General features: G+C 27.8%; 1 protein-coding gene across 1 annotated transcript in view; it reads right to left on the reverse strand.

Annotated features, from left to right (window-relative positions):
- Window positions 1-14,136: 14,136 nt before the first annotated feature.
- LOC100214951 (sperm-associated antigen 6) overlaps window positions 14,137-23,196 on the reverse strand; it is a 62,783-nt gene continuing 53,723 nt past the window's right edge. The window contains exons 11-13 of the mRNA XM_065810679.1: window positions 22,548-22,685; window positions 14,362-14,624; window positions 14,137-14,287 (exon numbers count right to left, since the gene is read on the reverse strand). Of these exons, the coding sequence (XP_065666751.1) occupies window positions 14,218-14,287; window positions 14,362-14,624; window positions 22,548-22,685 (471 nt within the window). The 3' untranslated portion in view covers window positions 14,137-14,217. The remainder of the gene's footprint in view (window positions 14,288-14,361; window positions 14,625-22,547; window positions 22,686-23,196) is intronic.

The raw sequence follows: 23,196 nt of genomic DNA on the forward strand, positions 1-23,196 counted from the left end.
AATGATCCCAAAGTTATGTATCCATAGCTGTCTTCTGTAATATTCACCACTAACGTTAGTTATAGGAAGGGGTAAATTTTTTTCAAAATCATTGCTTTTTGATCCATGCATAACACTCTAGTGTTATGCATGGATCAAAAAGCAATGGGACATGAAATACATTTAAGATATTTTTAGTTCATCATAATTTTTAGTTCATCATAGAACATCTGTGCTTTTCTTAAATGTATTTCATGCTGGACTTCAAAACTTTTAGCTGAAACTTTGTTTCTATTTCTAACAGCTGCATCTTTCTGTACTTTCAGTTTTTCACATATTTCGCAAATGTCAGATCTTGGTGTCCCAAAACGAAAATTGAATTCGTAATTAGAAATATGACGAAATGTGTGTTCTGAAATGAAAATTTCATTTAATGTTGTTTTACAAAATTGCTCGTATAGCTATTTGATGGTGAGATTGGAATCCAGAAATTTTTTTATTTTATTTTCATTTCTTGAATAATGTGATTGGCGATGTGGATATTTTTTTAAAAAGTCTATACCATTTAGTTGTTCTTCTGGTGTTCTTTTTCTGTTGTCATGATGACCTCTGGCATCTATAACTGATTTTTTTCTCCCTTCTTTTGATGTAACTTTACGTCTAAGTCTTCCTTAAGAAATGTTAAGAATAGCAATTTTTACATAATTGTATAGTTTTATTTGGTACAGCTACTTAGTACTTAAACACTTGTCTAGAGTACTTTGCTGGTAATTTTCTAGGACTATGTCTTTTTGTCTCAGTTGGGAGAGTACAACTTCTTAGATATGCCACTTGTAGAGAAGGAGATGTTAGTGAGTGAAATGATCTGCTTAAATAACATATTTCATCATCCGTAAGTTTCAGTCTACATTCACATCTGCAATTAGGTAATACTTGATGTCGAGCATCGATGTTTTCTATTGAATAAAACAGTTGATTCAGGCATAAAAATCTGAATTATACATTGTAATTTAATATACTAATTTGCAAATCAAAGTCAACACAATGCCTTGCTGAGTAATAACACAGTGGAAATATTTAAAAATGTTTACATTTTTATTTATTAATTAGTTATGAAATTTGATTTACTAAATTAGTACTAGTAGTAAGAGTAGTTACTATACATTACTATAAAAAATTATTAATATTAATGAACTATTTTTGGCTGATTTATTATATGATGATATATTGATCTGATTGATATATAATCCTGCTTGTTTCATTCATTTTATTTCAAATAAATATAAATAAACAGTGTTACTGTTTTACTACAGGTTACTAATATAAGTACAAAAACTATTGCAATAAAATAAATATCTACGAATTTTCCGAAAACAAAGAGTAAGAGACTTTCACTACGGAACTTTCAGTTTCAGAAAATAACAAACAATTTTTACATTTTATTTTTCTAATAAATTAGGAAATACTCATTGGCTGCAAGGACTTATGCCCTTTTTCAGCTTAGAAACTCAGATCTTTGATACTAAAAGTATCGTTTTAATGGGACTTACGATCTTCTTTTCATGAAAATAATAGTTGGATATGATAGATTATAAGTCCCTTTACAAACTGAAAGAGTTATCTGAATTTTCGCGTCACGGTAAGGAAGGAGGCGTGAACTTCCTGGTTAAATGCACTTCCGCGGTGTTCTGTGATAAGACCGTTAGGACTTTTTGGGGCACCTAAAAAAAAAAAAAATTTTTTTCAAAAATGGACTTGTGAACTTTTTGCAGGCAGCCCTTCATATGTATTGCTTATAGATGACTTGCGAATGTTTACATTCTCGTTTTCAAAAAAACACGCGCGCGCATACTTGTTGACAGAAAAAACAAAGAATCAGAAATTTTCACATTAAGATGTTTGTATGTTTTGTTAGGAAATTTATTCATGTATTGATTCTTTAACAAGAATTAAATTATTTCAGCCAGTTGTTGTGTCATTAGTTACTCAAAAAGTTATGAAAACTAATGTGAGTTAAAAATTTATAAAGTTTCTTTTGGAAAATCAGCATTTTAAAAGAAGAAGACGTAGAGACTGAATTAAAGCTAATCCATGACGTAGAGACTGGATTAAAGCAATCCATAACATTGAAGTTGCTGCAATTTCTAGTTCGATCCAAAAAAGAAAAGACCAAAATATGCTAAAGTTTTTTACAAGCTAAAGTTATTAACGAGGATCCTTATCAATATTATCATCCTACGATATAGAGCTTGATAACTATACTGAGAAAATAAATTATGACACCAAACCATTTAATGTTCAAGGCCGCCGAGAGGGAGTAGTGGTGGTGAAAGGGGCAGTTTGTCCTGGGCGGCAGATATCCAAGGGGCACCAAATGAAAAGAAGGTACCTTGAAAAAAAAAAGGTCCTTCATCTATAATATAGGGAAATTTTGATAAATAAGTGCACATAATCAGGGTTACGTCCCAGGCTGTGTGACTCCTCTCGGCGGCCCTGCTAGGTCTACTATTTCTGAATATTTTCACAATACTTATATAGCAGAATTTTAAAATTTTTACTTTCAATTGATACAGTACTAAACTTTATTGAAATATTGAACTTGAAAAATAAGTTGACTTAAAGAAAGTAAACATATTTCAAAACTTCACTCACGCTTGATGTTGGAGGACTTTTATTTTGTGCTGCAAGCTTGGTTTAGTTATAACATATCAATACCATTAAATGAATAATTGGTATATGATAAAACCAGCTGGTGCAACTAGTTTTGTATTTCCTGACTGGGTGATTGTGTATCAGACAGATTGCTATATCCGAATAAACTTTTATCAAAAAATTAAACCCGGTGGCCGGTATTCTTGCTGACTGAGTGCTGATTCTTATCACTACTGTTCAATAACTATTGTGTTTTTTATGTAAAATAATATGATTGTACCTTTAGGTTAAATTTTTTTAAAAAAGGTTTATTAATTTGCTAAGTGAAACCTTCTATACCAGCTTGAGTTTTAATTTACTATTATTTATTCACTACACTGGGACTCGATATTAAAAATGCTATTGAGGCTACATTAAAATTCATAGCTTTGACAAAAGACTGCATATTATTTGGATGCAAAAGATTTCTAATGTTTACATAATGTTCATGAATTGAGCATTATGTATAGGAACATCTAACAAATTGAGGACCAGATAATTTGTATAACAAATTGAGGACCAGACAATTTGTATAACAAATTGAGGACCAGTCAATTTGTCAAATAATACCATGTTGAATATGAATGCCTTTGATCATTTTAGTATGAGTTTAGTTGATTAATGTAAATGTATATAATCGGGGTGTCCAGCAAATTTTCCATGATTTTTGCCTAAAACTTTAACATACAAAGCAACAAAAATTTTCATATTTACTTTTACCTAAAAATATAAACTTATTTCATAAGTGCTCTCATTTTTAAATTATGATGTTATTATGAGACTTCTTATTTTGATTGTCAATTCAAATAATAACATATAGTTTGCAACTAAATCAATCAAAATTCCCTGAATTTTGCATAATTTATTTAATTTCTTGACTTTAGCAGGATGTCCTAGTTGCTGACCACCCTGATTATTTATAAATAATAAAAGTAAATTTATAGTGAAGCATTATATTATTACTTACAGATTAAAAATCTAAATACATTTTAAAGGAGGGTATTAGTTTTAATTTGTCTATTATCTGGTTTAAAAACATTTTTCTACTGTACTGAACTCATTTTGTTCCAACACAAGTGTAAAGTTTTAAAAAATTAACTCATTATTTTACAATACTATAATTTTTCTAAAAATAGGTCTTGATCGTTTTCTGCTAACTTTCCTACCATTTTTTATTGATTCGTTACTACTTTTTGTTACAATTGGCAATATTAGGTGCCTCAAACCACTACACTTCGGATGCTAAATTATAACTACTTAAAAATATTCAATTATGATGTTATTATTTATTAATTTTTAAAATATATTTAAAAGCAATGTGAATCGAAAAAGCTCATAAGAATTTTTGTTGCTGTTGTTTTACGAGATCAATCTAAATATACCATTTGCAGAAGAACATAAAATATATACATAAAAGTTTTTATTAGCAATCAAAGTTCATAAAAAATAATTAAAAAAAACTTTATTTGTCTCTAATTATTACTAACTTACTAAATTACCAACTAACAAGTTACATTTTTTTATGTAACCAATTATTTCAATCATTTTTCAAAAAGTAGACAAAATTTTATTTAAGGATATAAAAGAAATGTAAAAAAACACTTATAAAGTGTATTTATATTATGAACTTATGAATGTATACTTGTAAAGTTTTAATGTTTTCTGCCTACAAGTATGCGCGCGCATGTTGTTTGCAAAACGACGTGACGGTTCATAGGAAAGTCATCTATTATATTACTACTTACGATATTACTACTTACTATATATGTATATACGTATAAAAACATTACTTTATATGTATAATTATGTTTAAGTTTTATCAACTATATTTTATTAATATCAATAAACATTTCAACAAGTACAAAACTGTTTCTAAAAAAAATGTTAGCTTAAAGATTAATTTATTATCATATCTTTTTGTTTTCCTAACCTTGTCAAAAGTTATAAAAATCTTTTTTTAATTCATGTGTATAGATTTTTTTTCGATACATAGTTTGGGATTCAATAGGACTTTTGGACTAAGGATTAGAAAACCAAACACGCGAATTTTCGGAATTTATTAAAATAGAGCTACAAATAATCAGTGGCTTGACTCAAATTTGCAATTTGTGTTAATTAACAAGTTCTTATTAAGATATAATAACGAGCACTCAGCCAATTGCTGAAAGAGTAGCACTATACACCTGTTCAAAATGAAAGGAAAGGCCTTTAATCAATTCTTGGCATGGAAGTAAAATTATTTATGATGGTTTACTTTTTTTTTTTATCTTTGGTAATATGATTTAATTATTTATTAAACTTCAATGAGTAGAATACAAGTGCATCACAGTGGCATGCTTCGTACCAAACTACAATTTACAACTTTTTTAAAATCTATAGTTCATCAAAACTTTTTAGTAAGTTTATTACTGACTTAATTTATACAAGATCAAAATATTCCAAATTTGAAAGACGCGATGGATAAGAAAAAAACTTCTTCAAGGGAAATATCAACCAAGATTAGAATCTTGGTTGATATTTCGATTTTATTGATGAATTGATATTTTACTTGAAAAATTTTAAGATAACTATAGTCATGTTGAAAGTTAAAAATTTTTATGAAACATACGAGTATATAAATAAATACTCGTCAAATCTGGAGGATATAGACCAATAATTGGTAACATTCTAATAAAAGATATTAGTGGATGATTTGGCTTTCAGAAAAATAATTCGCAACATTTTTAACTCTTTTAAGAACTCTCATTATACACCAGGAGTATTTATCTATAGTTTTTGATACTGTCGATCCCTAAATATTATTAAAAAAAACTCTTTGGCATTAGAGATCTCTAAGCAGGTTCAAAAGCAATCCTAGTAAACAGTTTGTTAATATCAAAGACTCTTTTTTGCCATTACTGATGAATGCAACATGTGGTATCTCGCAGGGATCCTTATTTAGGCCCCTATTGTTTTTCATTTACATAAATGACTTTAACAAAGTCTTTAACTTAACAACTATCATTTTTGCTGATGACACAAGTCTATTTCAATCTCATGAAAACATAAGTACACATTTTAATATATGGCACTAAAATTAAATAAAATTTATATTGGTTATAAAAAAATAGATCGTCTTTAAATATTGATAAAGCGTAATGTATATTTTTTCACTCAATTTCCAAAATAAAAAGCCTGACAAATACGGTGCCCATACTATGTTGTTAACACCCTTTGAGCTTTCCGAAAATAATATATGAGATCCAAGTTTATTTTTTTTTCAGTTTATCTTCATTCTTGGTTTTTAAATTTCTTAATTTATTACGAAATTGGGTAAGTGTTTGAGCTCGAAAAAGATCTCACTTCTGCTACAGAATGGGGCTCTCAGTAGCTGTTAAACTTTAACTCAGGTAAAACTCTAACAATAACTATTAGCCGAAAAAACCGTTTTTGCCTAATCGTTATAGCTACAATCTAGATTTTCCGATATTTATGAACGGTAATGTACTCAATGAGTCATCCCTTTATCTTCTAGGATTACCTACCTTTCATCTTCTAGGATTAATTCTTACTTCCAATCGTTCTTGGAAACCATATATCAACTCCATTGCAAAATTAGCATCTGCTAAGGTTGCATCTCATTATCGTGCTCGCCACTTTCTTATTCCAGATTCTATTCTTAATTTTTATAAATTTCTAATCTGTCTTCAAATGGTGCACTTTCTCTTTTAGACAAAGTGCAAAAGCGCATTGTAATCAAAGTTGGACCTGCACTTTCAGTCAACCTTCAAACATTGTTACATCGTCGTAATGTTGCTTCTCTTTCTCTTTTTTATGAATGCTATAATGGGTGCTGCTCTAAAAAGTTAGCATCTCTTGTGCCATCTACTAATATTAATTATCGTGTTACTCGTCATTCAATTATGTATCATACTTATTTTGTGACTGTTTCTAAGTGCTTCAAAAGTTTATCTAGATTTTTTCCTCGATTATCAGTTCTTTGGAATTCGCTTTCTTCATCTTGTTTACCTGATTCATATAGTTTGGAATCTTTTAAGTTGTCTGTTAATCGTTATCTTGCTTTAGAAATTTCATCTTTTCTCTTCCAGTAACTCCAATTCTAATAGTGGTTGCTTGCAACCTTGTTAGAAGTGAATATGTCAAAAAAAAAAGTGTTATAAATTCTTCGATTGCCTATTATCCGATTCTTTAGACAAGCGTTTCAGCAAGTATGCTTCAAGCCACTCGCATTGAATATTTTTTGTCACTTTGATCTAATTTTTTTTACACATATAATTTCTTGATACATTAATATTTTTATATTAACTGAAATAAAAATAATACAAAATAATAAATTGTAGAAGAAACAAGAATGCAGTTTATTGTGAGTTTTCATCTCACCAAAATAACACAAAAACTAAAATCAATGAGAAAAACGATGTATTTTCCTTAGAAAAAAAAAATTCAAATTCAATAGTAATAGCTTAATCTTATTTTATGTTTTGACCCCGTAAAAAAGGTAAAAGTTTTAAATTTGATTTTAAGATCAAATTTTAAACTTTTATTTATTTTACGGTGTCAAATTATTAAGAAAAATTAAACTATTGCAATCAAAGTTTTTTTTTTATCTCATTTTTAAATAAATAGTAAACAAATAATAATTTATTAAACCTTGAAAACAAATCAGGAAAAAATAGCAAGATAAAAGTTTTTTTTTATTATTATTCTTTTCATTTATTCAAAATAAGTTTTACAATAAAAAAATGAATAAAGTAACACCTGATGACTAAAAAATGAGACAACTTTAAAATTGTTATTATAGCCATAGTTACATAGCTATCAAATTTAATTTAAAATAAATTTATAAACAATTGTATGATATTTCAAAAAAGATATTTATTGGTTTTCAATAACATCATTAAAAGCAATTTGACCTAGACGAACTGAAGTTATTGAGGCATAACGTTTTGCCACTTCCGGATCCATTTTGTTAAGACAATTCACGATACGCCGTTTGAGTTGAGGAATGCTTGCTGCTTGCCAATTATCCTCGTAGACTAAGCGTTTCAACTGACCCCAAAAGTCCTCAATTGGTCGAGCTTCTGGTACATTGGGTGGATTTTTTACCTTTTGGCAGGTATTTGATGCTATTGACATCGAGAAAAAAAACCACTTCATTTGCATAGTGCCAGCTAGCTAAATCTGGCCAGAACAAGTACTCTTCATTTTTATAATGTTCATCAATGAAGGGCATTAACCGCTTGCGGAGACATCCGATGTATGCTTGTTTGTTGATTGCCTGGCCACTTTCTAAAAACATTGGTTTTGAAGTCCCTTTGGGCGATATTTTTATATGGGCGATCTTTTTTTGACTTCCGCATTCAACGTGACAAGCCGTATATTTTTTTTTTCTGAATACGTAAGAAACATAATTATTACTATTTTTTTTTTTTTTTTTCAAAAAAAAAAAAAAAAAATTTTTATTCAAAATTTTTTTTTCTTGTCGTTTTGTTTGCAAATTTTTATAAACTTCTCTAATTTTCATTTTTTTTTTCAATTTAATTTTTAGTCGATATATATATATATATATATATATATATATATATATATATATATATATATATATATATATATATATATATATTTGTTTTCTTTACAAAATTTATATAACATAATAAATATATATATTTTTTTCTTTCGGATTTTTTTTTTAATTGTAAATTTTATTTTACTAATATTGTTATTATTATCCTGTTATTATTTTCATATTTTACATTATTATTATTTATTCATTTATTAATTTCATAAAATCGGCACGACGTCATAACAATATTCATGATTAAGCAAGGTAAACTTAGCTGTTCGGAACTATCCGATATTATACGTGATTAAAACGAAACTATTCCAAGACTTATAAAAAGAATTGAATTATTAGAATCGAAAAAAGAAACCGAAAATAGTTCAGCTACATTTTGGTCAAATCTTTATAACAAAAATAAATCTGCAGAAAAAGCTATTGTTGTAAACTCAATTACCAAAACTATATTATCTGAACAGGAAGAAAAAAAAAAGCGTGAAAAGAACATTATCGTTTTTGGAATTCCAGAATCAAAAAAAATAAATGAACTTGAAAAAAACAACGACGACAAAAAAATAATTGACGAGATATTTGAGGAAATTGGTAAAGACAATTAAAAACCTATTATGATAATAAGATTAAAAAACAAAAAAGGCTCAAAAACTCCTCCGCCCATTATTGCAGTACTTCCTGAAAACAGCGAACGTAACAAAGTTTTACTTGCCGCTAGGGAATTACGCAAAAAGATAAAATATACAAACATCTTCATTAATCCAGATATGACACTCGCCGAAAGGCAAATCGATTCTCAACTTAGAAAAGAAAGAAATAAGAAAAACCAAATACTCCTTGAAAATGAACCAAACTCACCCTTTCGATGGTGCATTAGGCGCAACGAAGTCATCAAACTTAATTTTAGTAAACAAAAAATATAAAAAAACTATAAAAAATTGGATTAATTTTCAAACCATTAAAAAAGTTACTGAAATTAAATCCGTCAAAGCTATATACACAAACATCGACTCCTTCCTAAATAAACGCCACGAGCTCAAACAAATTGTAAACAATCTAAAACCCGAAATTATTTTTTTAACAGAAACTCTGCCTAAAAATAAAAAAATTGAAGTTAATGATCTCGAGTTTGCTATTGAAAATTACTTACTACATACAAATCACCTAATCAACGTCTACAAATGGTGCAAAAACAACAATAGTGACAGAAGTCTTTTTGAAATAGATAGTAAATTTATTACTCGTGGTCATATATATAAACTAAAAAAACAATCTTCGCGATTAAATTTACGTATGAATTTTTTTTCTCTAAGAATAATAAATAAATGGAACTCTCTTCCTAATCACATTGTATCAGCGTTATCTCTAAAAATGTTTAAACTGCTTCTAGATAATCATCTAAAAAATGAATGGCTTCTCTACGACTAATCCACATTTTATTTTCTATTAGTTATACAAACTCTGTAATTGTCAAGTATTATATTATTAGGTAGACAGGCAGTTTATGCCTACACAATTTATTGTAAAACCTTAATTAAAAAAAAAAAAAAAAAGATATAATCAAAGAGACTAGCACCTTTTCCTCGTTCTTCTTCTTTCTTTTGAATTTGACGTCGCTAGTTGTAGATGACACGTCGCAAGAATAGAAGCCATCGTTACCAGCAAATGTTGTATTCACATATGGGAAATATCCAAGTCATCCAAGACAAAATCAAAATTCCTAAAATTGCGATATATATGCCAACACAAAGGTTTGATTCGAGCTAGTTGGCTTTTGCTTCGATGTGGAATCTTTTTCTTCTTGTAATATCTAATATTCGTCTTGTTTTTAAGAATTTTAGATATATACGATTGGTCACAATCGAATCTTCGAGCTACTTGACGTTGTGAAACACCGTGATGATGATCAAATGCCTTTTTCAATTGGTCTATGTGCTTTTTGTCCATTTTTTTCGCCTTTGGACCGCTTCCTTTTTTTCGTTGATAGCCTAAATTATTGTCTACACGTTCTAGAGCACGATATATGGTCGCTTTTGATGCCCCTTCATCTAGAAAGTGTTTTACTGTGAAGATTTTTGGCTTTTCCAGATGCGAGTTTCTAGATTGGCAAATGCGTTTTCTTAGGTCTTCTTGTAAACTTGTTTTATACGGAGCCATTTTAATAAATATTTTAAAACTATAATATAATTTTAATAGAGTATTAAATTCCCTATAAATATACCAATTTATTTCAATTGCATGATTATGAATAGCATACATAAATTGATTTAAATTTTGTCTTATTTTTTAGTCATCAGGTGTTACATAAAATACATTTAGTAAGAATTACAAACTTTGTTAGCGTTACAATAAGAACGCGGATACTCGCAGAAGATCATAAGATCTTATCATTGAGAACCGCTTAAACAGATTTTAAATAAAAAATTAATCCTTTAATAATACATATATAAATATTCACCATAAATATTCCAAAAAAATAAAGTGAATATATAAATATTCATTAGTTAATAATATCATGTTACTATAAAAGTCTTAAGTTGGGTAATATCGGCTAAAAATCCTCAGTTCTAAATTATTTTGATCCACTTAGCATTTATTTTTTGTCTTTTTGTTAGTAAAGATTTTTTTTTTGACAAAAACAAAATATTAAAAAAACTTATACAATAATAAACAAATATATATGATTATGTATATTTAATATAATTATACAAGATTATACAAGAATAAATAGATAAATAAGTAAATGATAAGTCTATAATTTCAATTTAAATGCAGGTGCTGTGCCAAGAATTTGTACCAAGACAAACTTATGTCTTCCATATTAATCGTATTGGGCACCTCACTTTGACATTAGATTGTTGATGCTAAAAAATGCTCAAGTTATATAGAGGCAAAATTTTGGATATTATTAAAAGACGAATAGAGACTTTTATACTAATAATCGATTCTACGCGAAATAGTTTTCACTTAAAGTCCCTTTTTACTAGACTAAATGTGCTATGCTTGTGTGTGATTACTTTCTTTTATCATAGAAGTGGGGTTCAACACTCGGGCAAAATTCGCAAAATACTTTTCGAATAATTTAGCAAACATTTAATAATTAATATTTAAATACCTTTTCTAAATATTCAATATTCTGATATTCGAATACTGTTTTTAAACGTTCAGTATTCGGTGAATACTGAACATTTATGTTAACTTACTATTTAGCTTTAAAAATTTTCTTAATTTAATAAGATGTTTTAATTTTAGAAGATGTCGACAATTCTAAGAGACGTTGCTACCTATATTGATGATAATTCTAAGAGATATTGCTGCTTACTATTTAAAATTCTTTTTCTTGCGCTTGACTAAAGTTCTTAAATAAATAATAAATAACAACAATTTATAAATTTCTTACTAAATAGTTGATATAGCCAAATAACAAAAGTCTCCATTACATTTTAAAATACCATTATTTTTTTTTTTTTAATGGGTTTAGTAATTTTTATTTTAAGAAACAAAATAGCCATAACAATTCAATCCATGAGTAAAAAAACTAAAAAATTAACTTTTGATAAGCGAACAAGTTTTGGCAACAATTATTATTAATATCTATTGTAGCAAACCAGTTTTTTCAACGTAAGGCCAGTTAGAATGATTGAGTGTTGTGATGCCATACAACTCAAGCAATTGTTAAAAAGAATTTGGAATCATTTTCTGACAAAATTATGGTTGCAACGACATTTGACTGTGCTAGTGTCATGTTTAATATGTGTCATGTGCTAGTGTCATGTTTAATATGTGTCATGTGCTAGTGTCATGTTTAATATGTGTCATTTGCTAGTGTTATGTTTAATATGTGTCATGTGCTAGTGTCATGTTTAATATGTGTCATGTGCTAGTATCATGTTTAATATGTGTCATGTGCTAGTGTCATGTCTCGGTTTGCTACCAACTACCAACTACCAGAAAAAAGTTTTCTGGAAGCAATAGGTAAAAAGAAAAAAGGGGAAAAAAAAAGGTAGAAAAAAGAAAAAAAAACAAAAAATAAATCAATGCACCTGTCTTGATTTTTACGTATCTGCAAATATATGTATGTACTCTCGAGTCCTTAATAAAAGGAGGGGGGGGGGGACGTTTAGTACTTTTTAGAAAATTTTTCCACCCACCCTAAGCTAATAAGGAGCCCCCGCCAACCGTTTATTAATTTTTACTTGTAATCAACAAAAAATTTTGTATATCAAAACTATAAAAAAAATTCAGTGAAAATCGGTCTTATAAATTAGAAAATAGTTATTTGAAATATGAAAAATGAAAATAGTTATTTGAGTCACCAATAAAAACAAAAAATTTCAGTGTAAACTGGCGTTAAAAATCGTCAACCTAGTAAATCTTGATTTATCGAAAATGAGCTTTTAATTAATTTCTCACCAAAAGTATAAAACTTATATTAGCACATTAAATCCTATTTAAATTATGGCAAAACATTTGACAGCAAGCCACACTAGAACTAAATAGTTTTAGGGGTGTACCGGAATGGCAATTTAAAATTCTGGACGGAACCGGATTCAACGGAACTGTACTTGCGTTATATAATTTTATTATTAAAATGACGCAATTAGATAAAAAAAGGGGGACGTTATGCAAGATTAAATAATGAAACATTTATTTAAACAAATACAAATTAAATATTACAATTATATAATCTATAAAATGTTAGGCTATTCGTTGTTTTTGCTTTATCAATTCAAGAGCAGCCGTGGCGCAGTGGTGTTTTGGCTCAGAACAAAGAGGTCCACGGCTCGATGCCGGTTTTGATAAAATGTTAAGCAATTCATTGTGTAACAATTCCGCTTAAGTATAGAGCCCATAAGAATTGTTCGTGTGGTGTCCACGGGAGGCTTATTTTTGTGACCATAAGTAATTGTCCAAAAAAATTATTCAATCGATTATAATTTTCCAAGATGAAATCTAGTGTTACAACCATAAGAAAGTTAAGATACTCATCAAAATGTTTTTTTAACGCGATCATTTTTAAATCCAAAATGGCAACCTTACTCACTTGCCTCCCAACCATTGATATGTTTGTCTAGATTGTATCCTTATTTCCGCTTAGTTTCATAACTGCACCATATAAGAAACAAAACCTGATAATTTTTTTTACAGTACGTTTTCCCTAAATATTGATTATTTGTGCATTATGTACTAGTATTTATAAATGCAATTATCAAAATGTACTAAGACTCATTCTATTACGGTGTATTTCAAAATAATGCTATATATACTTGAAGTATTTAAAAATATCAAAATAAAACCAAAGATTTAATGTCCATATTCAAAAAAATGTCCAGTAAGTATTGAAAAATTGTTTTTAATTATAAGAACTTTTTTGTTAAACTTATTTACATTTGTTTAGCTAAACAGTTTCTACAAAAAACGAAAATAAAATACAAACCGTTTTTTCGATTCAAAAATGGATTTCACTTTTTTGTTTGTTATACACATCTCAGTCGAATTAAAATTAAAAATTATAATTCTTAAAAATTAATACTCTTCTTCCTATGCACGATCTAAGTAATTTGATTAACTTTTGTTTCTTTATCAAATTTTTTATTTATTAAATCATTGTTAACTGTGGTTGGATTATCCATTATCTTTAAATATTTTGAATCATTTAAGTAAAATAAAACGGTCCAGCACAAGTTTAAAAATACGAAATAAATTTTTTATGTCATTAGTTATATAAACAATGAACATGGATACAAATTTTATTTATGTTTATATATATATATATATATATATATATATATATATATATATATATATATATATATATATATATATATATATATATATATATATATATATATATATATATATATATATATATATATACATATATAATTTCTCAATAATAATGCTAAACTTTTCTATTATGAAATAAAAGAAAATTAAGATCTATAAATATAGAAAAATAAAGTACAAAATAAAAACATTTATTCAAGTGATGGTTGATATTGTTCTATTCTTTCCAGAAGTTTTTGAGAATACCCAGGAGAATAGTATCTAAATAGATAACTTAAGGTAAAAAAATACATTTCAAAAACATAAAAAAATATCAGTATTCTAGCTGTATTTACCTGACAATTTCTTCAGGATAACAGTTATTTATTTCATTGACATACTCTTGCAAAGAAGAACCAGGCTCAACTTTAATTTCTTGAATCTTTTTTAGCCCACCACTCGTTACAAATAACTTTCTTGCCTTCGCATCATGTGGAAGTACTTTTGAAAATTGACTGACGACATATTTTAGAATATTAGATGGAGCGTTGTGAAGCAGAGGTTCAAGTGCTGGTAGATGAATACACCTTTGTAAAATGTTCTTTAATGCTTTCTTGGACTTAAAAAAAAGTATTTGTTTCTTTTAGTTAGTAAATAAACATTATTTATACAGAGAGAAACTTCTATTTATTTATAAATACATATATATATATATATATGTATATATATATATATATATATATATATATATATATATATATATATATATATATATATATATATATATATATATATATATATATATATATATATATATATTATTTATATTTTTAGATTATTTATATATAGATATATAGAGAATTTTCTAACTATGAATTGCTGCCTGCTAACACTGTCTACAATCCAAAAGAATAATGTCAAATAGCAGTGGCGGACTGGGCCGGCGGGACACCGGGACATTTCCCGGTGGGTCGGTCGAATTAGAGGCCGCAAGGCCGGCGATATGTAAACATTTCAATTATTTCTCCTGATTAAAAAGTTAATCAGTTAAAAGTTCTGATTAAAATTTTTTTTAAAGTAAATCGTTTTAATATTTTCTCGTCGTTAAAACATTAAAACAATAAGTTAAGGTAAAACCACTGATTCCTGGCCACTTAATTATAAACTGCGTCATATATTACCGCGAATGGCTTAGGTTTTTGAAAAAATATTTATAAACTCTTATAAAACATCTTGAGATACAATTTTTGTCATTAAATTAACAAGTTATAGCACAAACAAAACAAGGCCGAAAAAAAACCAAATCATCGCTGGAGATCCAAAACCATAGCCTACTATGATTAATTATAATATAAGTAAATACAGTAGGCCATGCCAAAACATAGCCATTGCGAACTTATTCCTGGCCATTACGTTTTGCGAAGTAAAAGTAGTGACAATAGGCCGGGTGAATAAAAAAAAACAATTGCTTTTAATCAGTAATTGGTTAGTTTTACGTGAATAAAAACTTCAGCAGTTTTTCACAAATTTTTACTCAAGTAAAGTTAAGCAATTTACTTAGAGTAATTGCTCAGCTTTGCGTGAATAAAAACTAAAACAAAACTGTTGAAATTTTTATTCACGTGATTATATATATATATATATATATATATATATATATATATATATATATATATATATATATATATATATATATATATATATGCAGAAAAGCAGTATCTTTATTTGATGGACTTTGTTTTAGCTTTATAAGCACAATATTAGGTTTTAATTCTTTTGAAGAGGATATTAACATCCGTTTCTGTACGTGGTCTGGACCCACCTCTACTCACTAACGGGACGGGAGGAGGTTTGGGGTTGCACCAATCAAAGGAGGAGGGGGGAGCAACTAACTTTTAGTAATTTAATTAAATTTTATTAATTCCTTTGTAAGGCCATAAGATTGTATATTTGCTGGAAAATCTGGCACACATTTTTGATAGTCACTATCAAAATTCGAATCTTACGGTAAAAGCATAAAAAAATGTAATAAAGATCTAATGGCCTTAATTGTATATTCATTAGAAAATGAATCATATATGTTTCATGTTAGAAAATGATTGCTTGTATCTTTATAAGTTGGTTGCCCCCCTTCCCCCTTCAATTGGTGCCACAATAAACTCCTGCCTCCTCCCCTCCCCTTAGTGAGTAGAGCGGGGTCCAGACCACATACAGACCATGATTACCTATGATAAAATAGAACTTAAAGAAATAATGGTTTCATTTTAAAATTAATTTAGATATTAAGTATCTAAATATCTAAATTAATTTGGAGACCTTCATTTGAGCCATAATGAAGGTCTCTAAAAAGTTACTGCCTCCTTTATTTGTGCCCCTATCTACTATAAAGACCAGATCAAGGAGAGGACAACCAACCATATATTTCTTTTTATTAAGAAATAACTTATAATTAGTTGCACCTTTTACATAGGCCAGTTGGGAGATTAGAAGGGCACTGGTTTCTAGTAACACATTCAACGGTTGATAATTGAAAAATAGGTTTATTTAAAAATGCTGGCATTTTTGGTGTGGATTTGACAAGTTTATAACGTTTGCATTTTCAAATAGTTGGGTCAAATTAGCTTATATGCTGTTAATCTTAGATCAAAACAAAGTGTTAGAAAAATTTACAAGCATCTCAAAATGGCTGAAAATTGGACTTTTTAGGCGAGTGGACGTGCGAACCCACTTTTTTTCTAAAGGACCTTTTTTTTATTTTTTATTTAGAAAATTCAAGATATAGAAGACTTTTTTTGATTTGTGCCTCTCCTTGAAACGTGAATTCTCGAAGAAAAAGCTTTAGTTTCAACTTCCACCCAGGCCAATAATGAAATGATAACACCAACAAACAAAACGTTTCATTTCTTATCAGATAACTATTTCATAAGGCCAGTAAATCAAAATTATGAAGAGTTTTTTTAACTAACCATTGATGACATTACTAATTTACATTTTAAACCAAATTTAATATTTTGTAGAGAAGATAAAGTAAATAGGCGTTAGCTGTAATATAGTTTGAAAAAAAAAGCTATATTTTGTACCATGTGTTTGGCTTGTAGTGGTATTACAAACAAGAACTCGTTTGTAAATCCTGGAATGACTGGCTGCAGCCACATTTTGCAAAGTGAACATGAAAATAGTAGCCACATTTTGTAAAAGAACATGATAATAGTAAAACTCATAAAAATTGTGTAAACTGCCATTTGTTCCAATATAAAGTCAAAAATATTTAGTTTTAATGTTCACAAATAGTGATCGACCGAAATTCTGTTTCGGTATCGGTTTCCGTCAAAATTTCAAATTGAACCGATACCGAAAGTTCGGTTTCGGTACTTATTATCAATTCGGTAAAAAGCAAAATTTCGGAAAAGTTTGTAAGATTTCAAATTTCTTATCTAATTTAGAAGAATAGTGATCTTTTAGAGAATCTTCACAAAATATTTTACTAATTCTAAATTTTAAGCCGTTTGTTCACAAATTACTTAACTTTTTAGTTACTAAATAGCGCGTTTCCATTTGCTTCTTAAAAGTATCAAAACCGCAATTAATTAAGCCATTGCAGTGCACATAATATTTTGACTAAAAACGATTATTTAAAGAAAACAAGTTTGCTTTAAAATAGTAAAAATAAGACTTTTTTGTTCAATTAAGAAAGTGTATTTATTTATAAGCCAAAGTTAATTTATACCAAAGTGTATTTATTAATAAACCAACTCATGTTTTATCTCAATTTTTACACGTGTAATAAGTTTTAACATAATACGCGTATAAAAAAGCAACAAATGTAAAATTGCATTTTTAAATAAAATTTTCTAACGAAATTAATTTTGATTAGCCAAAATGTTGGTATCGGTTTCGGTAAAATATTTAGATTTTCGCGGTCCCCGATCTGAATCTGTTTGTTCACTTTCACTTAAAAATAATCAAAAAGACCACGAGAAAGCATGCGTAACATAAGAAGACCATGAGAAAGAATGTGAAACATAAGAAGACCATGGTAATTTTTAAGAAATAATATTGCTACTTTCTAAATATGACGCTGTTTTAAATTACATTTATCAAGAGTCATCAAAGAAAAGAAGAAAAATAATGAAACATCTGGGGAACTAGAGGTAGAGGCAGTTTCATTTCATTAATTTCAAAATCTATTATTAACCAGGTAATTTTGGCCAGTGGAAAATTAATTTAAGATTGCATTTTGTTAGATATACCAGAAGCAGGTACTTTTTCTTTGCAAATTGACGCCACACAGGACATAACACAAAAGGATCAGTGCTCAGTTGTTGTCCGATATGTAAAAGGGAAATATTTATGAGCGTGTAGTAGCTGTTTTAAATTGAAAATCGTCTACAGGGAAAGGCATTTATATTAGTTAATACTTTTATTGAAAACAGTGCATTAAATATTGTATTCGACAGACGGAGGAGCAAACATGCGTGGACAGTATAATGGCTTCACCAGTTAAGTAAAGAATCGTTTGGTCAAATTCAAGTTTGGTGTTATTGCCCACGTATTGAATTTAGTTTTAATTACTCAAATCGTGTGCCGTATTTCTAAGAGAATCTTATCAACGTATGGATGTTTGAGAAAAAAATAGGTATCGGAGACAACATTATAGGTAAAACAAGATGGTCGGCAAAAGAACAGCAATTAAATTTTTTTTGGGGCATTATGATAACAAAGTAACCTCATCATATGTAGACTAATTGATAACTTAGAATTATTTTGTGTCTAATGTATCTTTCAATGCTCAAATTAGACATCATGTATAATGGAGTCTTTATTTAAAATTTTTCAACATGTTGGACCGTTATCTAAGTATTAACAAACCAGCAATTTTATACATATATATATTTATATATATATATATAAATATATATATATATATATATATATATATATATATATAAATATATATATATATATATATATATTTATATATATATATATATATATATATGTATATGAGTAAAAGTTCCAGGTAACAAAAGAAAAACTATTCAAACTAAGATAAGTAAAATATATTTATTAGATAAGTTTTAAAAAATATTTTATTTTTTCTCTAACACAAAAGGCCTTTTATATAAAATCTTCAGCTGTGTATGAGATTTACAAAACTATAAAAACCTCTTTATATCGAACTACCTATAAAAAATTTTAAAAAAGGAAGTAATTAAGGTTTATATAAAAAAACTATAATTAACAATAATATAGCATAACTTGATTCTTATTGGTAAGGAAACTTTAAAAGCAATGTGAAAATGTAGGTGAGCTTCATAAATAAGTAAATTACCATTTGAGAGTTTCAACATATGAAATAATATAAAAAAAGGTTCATTTTTATGGCAATTGAAAACATGTTGATCAAATTTATCTGAACCAATACCTGTTCTGCATGTGTAGATGTGTAGATTAGTTCTTAATGTTATATTGTTTTTCCAACACATCCATTACACAATAGAAAATAAATAGTATTTTTGGAATTACATGACACTGAAGTTTTAATGTTCCATACTTTACCAGACGATGTGGTAAAATGGTTTTGATATGCATTTTAAAACCTTGCATTCATTGTTAATAAAAACTGGTTTCCTTTTAAAACTTGATGTACTTATGTGTCTTAAAATATTTTTTGGTTGACGTTGTAATAGTACAATAGAAGTGTTTTCAAAAACTGATTTTAATTTATTGTCTAAAACAGACAGTTTCATAATACCATGTAGAGTAGTTAACAAGTTTTCAAAATTCATATTTGCAAAATTTCTTGTTACAAAAGGTATAATTTTGTTATTTTCTCTTTTTTGAGGTGCTGGTCCCTATAGTCGAGAATTAAAAATTCCATTATTAATGATTTTTACTGGGAAATTGCGTCGAACTAAAAATTGTTTTCGTTGTTGAAGTCTGATTTCCATTTTTGTTGGATTAGACACAAAACAAATGATCCGTTTAGCTAATGTAAAAGGTATATCTTTCTTTGTATGTTTAGGGTGATGGCTATTGTAATTTAGATAATCATGGGAATTAGTAGGTTTATAAAAAATATCTGTTTCAATAATGTTGTTATCACGTAGAATAACAGTTATGTCTAAAAAGTTAAAAAATTGATACTGTGTGGTTTCCAAATATGAAATTTTAGATTGTTCTACTGTAAATTTGATATCGGGGTGTAAAGAATTAAGACACTTTAACAGCAAATTAACATTAATTAATTTTAGTAAAGCGACGAAACCATCATCCATGTATCTTTTGAAATGATTTTGAATGTTTTTGCATTCCATTTTGTTGAAGAAATTTGGTAAAACTTTAGGAAATAATTTCACTTCTTCAAGATATCCTACTACTAAACATACATAAGGTGGAGTCATTTTTGTTCATATAGCTGTTCCGATTAATTGATTGAAAATCTTATTATTGAAAGTAAAATTTTTGTTCTTTAAAATAAAATTCACTGTTTCTAAGATAAAAGCTTCCAAAAATCTGATAGGTATATCATCACGTAGTTTACATACCCAAAATTTACCTGCTTCTAAACCTAGTTCATGAGAAATACTAGTATAAAGATTAGAGATATCAACACTGTATAATGTGGTATTTTGGTACTCCATATTATTAGGTAGTACTCTAATGAAATGCCAATTATCTTTGATATATGTTGTTAGTTTTGGTACAAGAAGTAATAAGATTTTTTCAAAGAGTTCACTAAGGCATTGGTTAGGTGAAAAAGAACCTCCAACTATTGGTCTTCCATTTAGATCAACTGGGCATAAACATTCCATATATTCTTTACTAGATTCTTTTATAAAATTTTCTATTGGATTAGATTTGCGAAGTTTTAGAAACACATAAAAATTGCTAGTTTTCCATTCATAGTTTTTGAGATAAGTAGTTTCTTTTTTTGTTAAACATTCTTTAAACTTATCCACGTGATTTTTAAGTTTCTTGAAACATATTTCATCTGTGTTACTATCAACTTTTTTATATATTGGTCTTAGTATACAATTTTATCTTTATAGTAATCTGCATCCATCAGAACTAAATAGCCTCCTTTATCAGCAGATTTACGGATAATTTTGTTGTTACTCTTCAGTTCCTCTAAGGCATCACGTTCGTTTTTTGTAATATTATATTTTACTTTCATTTCACTAGGAACTAGGTTATTTATTTGTTTTACAATGCTTGATAAAAGAGGATTTGATGTGAACATTTCTCGATTTATTTTTCACTAACGATTCATCGTTGTATTCTTTATCATAAAATTGTTCATGGATAATCAATTTTCTTACAAAATCTTTTAAATCGGATTTCACTGAAAATAATTTACCTTTGGTTATGAGAGTAAAATTTAAGAGATATTTGTAACTTTGATAACTTCATTTTGGATAAATTTATAATTTTATCCAAAATGAAGTTACCAAAGTTATAAAATATAAGAGTTATTCTTTCATTTTTACTGCTTGTTGGGGTCGTTGGTAGTTTTTTGATGGTAAATTATTATCAGATAGAGATGAATCATTAATTAGAAAAGTCCTTGTTTGTTGTATTTGTTGTACAGTTGCAAAATCCTGACTGTTTGTTGTGTATTGAATACTATCTGTTCTTTTATCATTTCTTTCAGTTAATGATTTTGTTTTTAGTTTGTCGCTTTCATATGCTTTTCTCATTCACTGCAAATTTGTATAACTTCACATTCAGACTGAAAATGTTGAAGATCTAGTTTGCAGCGTATGGATGTTTCTTCTTTGTATTTTATGCTAATTTTTATAGAACAAAGCATTTTCAGAAATAGAAAACCCTCACGCTTTTGTAGTAAAAGGCTACAAGATAGTCAATGTATGTACTGAAGCATAGTTAATATTTTTGTAATGATGTGATGTTAATTAAGAACTTAAATATGCAATTTTAATTAAATGATATTATGTTAATTATGTGAAGTGAATATAAAAAGAAGAAGATATGATCAAGTAAGAATTTGTAAACTTAAGAATCCAGAAAAAATGTGCACTTCAAGAAATTCAATCCTTTCATGTAAAATCTAAATGTTTAAATTAAAATATATCAAATTTAAATTTTTTTAAACTTTTAAATAATGTAATATTTTGATACTAGATTTATGTTTTAAATACACTTTAATTATGGTTTTAAATGTTTATGAAAATTTTTTAATATCACTATTTCTTAAAAACTTTAAATGGTTTTTTTTGTTTGATTCAAAAGCAATAAGTTAATGATTAAAAATTAAAATATTTTTTTTTACATATAAACTGAGCAAGACTGAAAAAATGTCTTATTAATAAACCATTTGTAATAAAAGTACAAATAGAGATCTGTATCCAATGCCTGCAAAGTTGACAAGAAACAATATTGGGAAGAAAAATAAAGCACATATGACGTATTTTTTACTGTGGTTAACTATTTTTTAAGTGGTTTTCAATAAGATAATTTGTGCAATAAAATTATCTTTAAAATTTGTATGCAGTTAATTTTAAATTAATATTCCACTTACTTTAATCTGCAAGTCTTCAGAAGACTCAGGTGATAAGTAGTAGTTCAATAACTTCGGTAAAACATTTGCAATAGCTACTGATTTAGCATGCTCTGGAGTATGCCTTCCGATTTGACCTAAAGCCCAAGCTGCAGCAGCCTAAAATAAATTATTAAAACTTTGAAATAAGTTCAATACTTTTCAAGGTAATTGAAAACATGATGTAACTAAGAAATTGTAATCTTTAAATGAGAAACATAATATTTAATAAAGAAATCATAATATGTAATTGAAAACAAATGCAATAATTGTGTAGTGGTAGTGGATAAAATAATTGTATCATGATAGTGGGAGTACAGTGCTTATTTCTCTGTGCAGAAACCTTTGTTTTTCGAGGCTCATAATTTGAAGCTAAAGAATTAGAAAAGGGGTCTAATGACAAGTAAAATAAAGGTAGGAAAAAAAGTTAGCAACCATCTCAGCTATAGTGATCCTCTCAGCATTGGGGAGAAAAAATGATCATGATAAAATAAATAGATATAAAAAATAAAAATGACAGTGTTTTTTTTGCAGGAAGAGAAACAATTCAATAAAAGTTTCAGCACAAAAGTTACCTCTAACTTTCTTGGAGGAACAGAAAACTTCAATAAAAGGCTTAGCAGAACAGTTA

The sequence above is a fragment of the Hydra vulgaris genome, chromosome 11, assembly GCF_038396675.1.
Source record: "Hydra vulgaris chromosome 11, alternate assembly HydraT2T_AEP".
In the NCBI taxonomy this organism is placed as follows: domain Eukaryota; kingdom Metazoa; phylum Cnidaria; class Hydrozoa; order Anthoathecata; family Hydridae; genus Hydra; species Hydra vulgaris.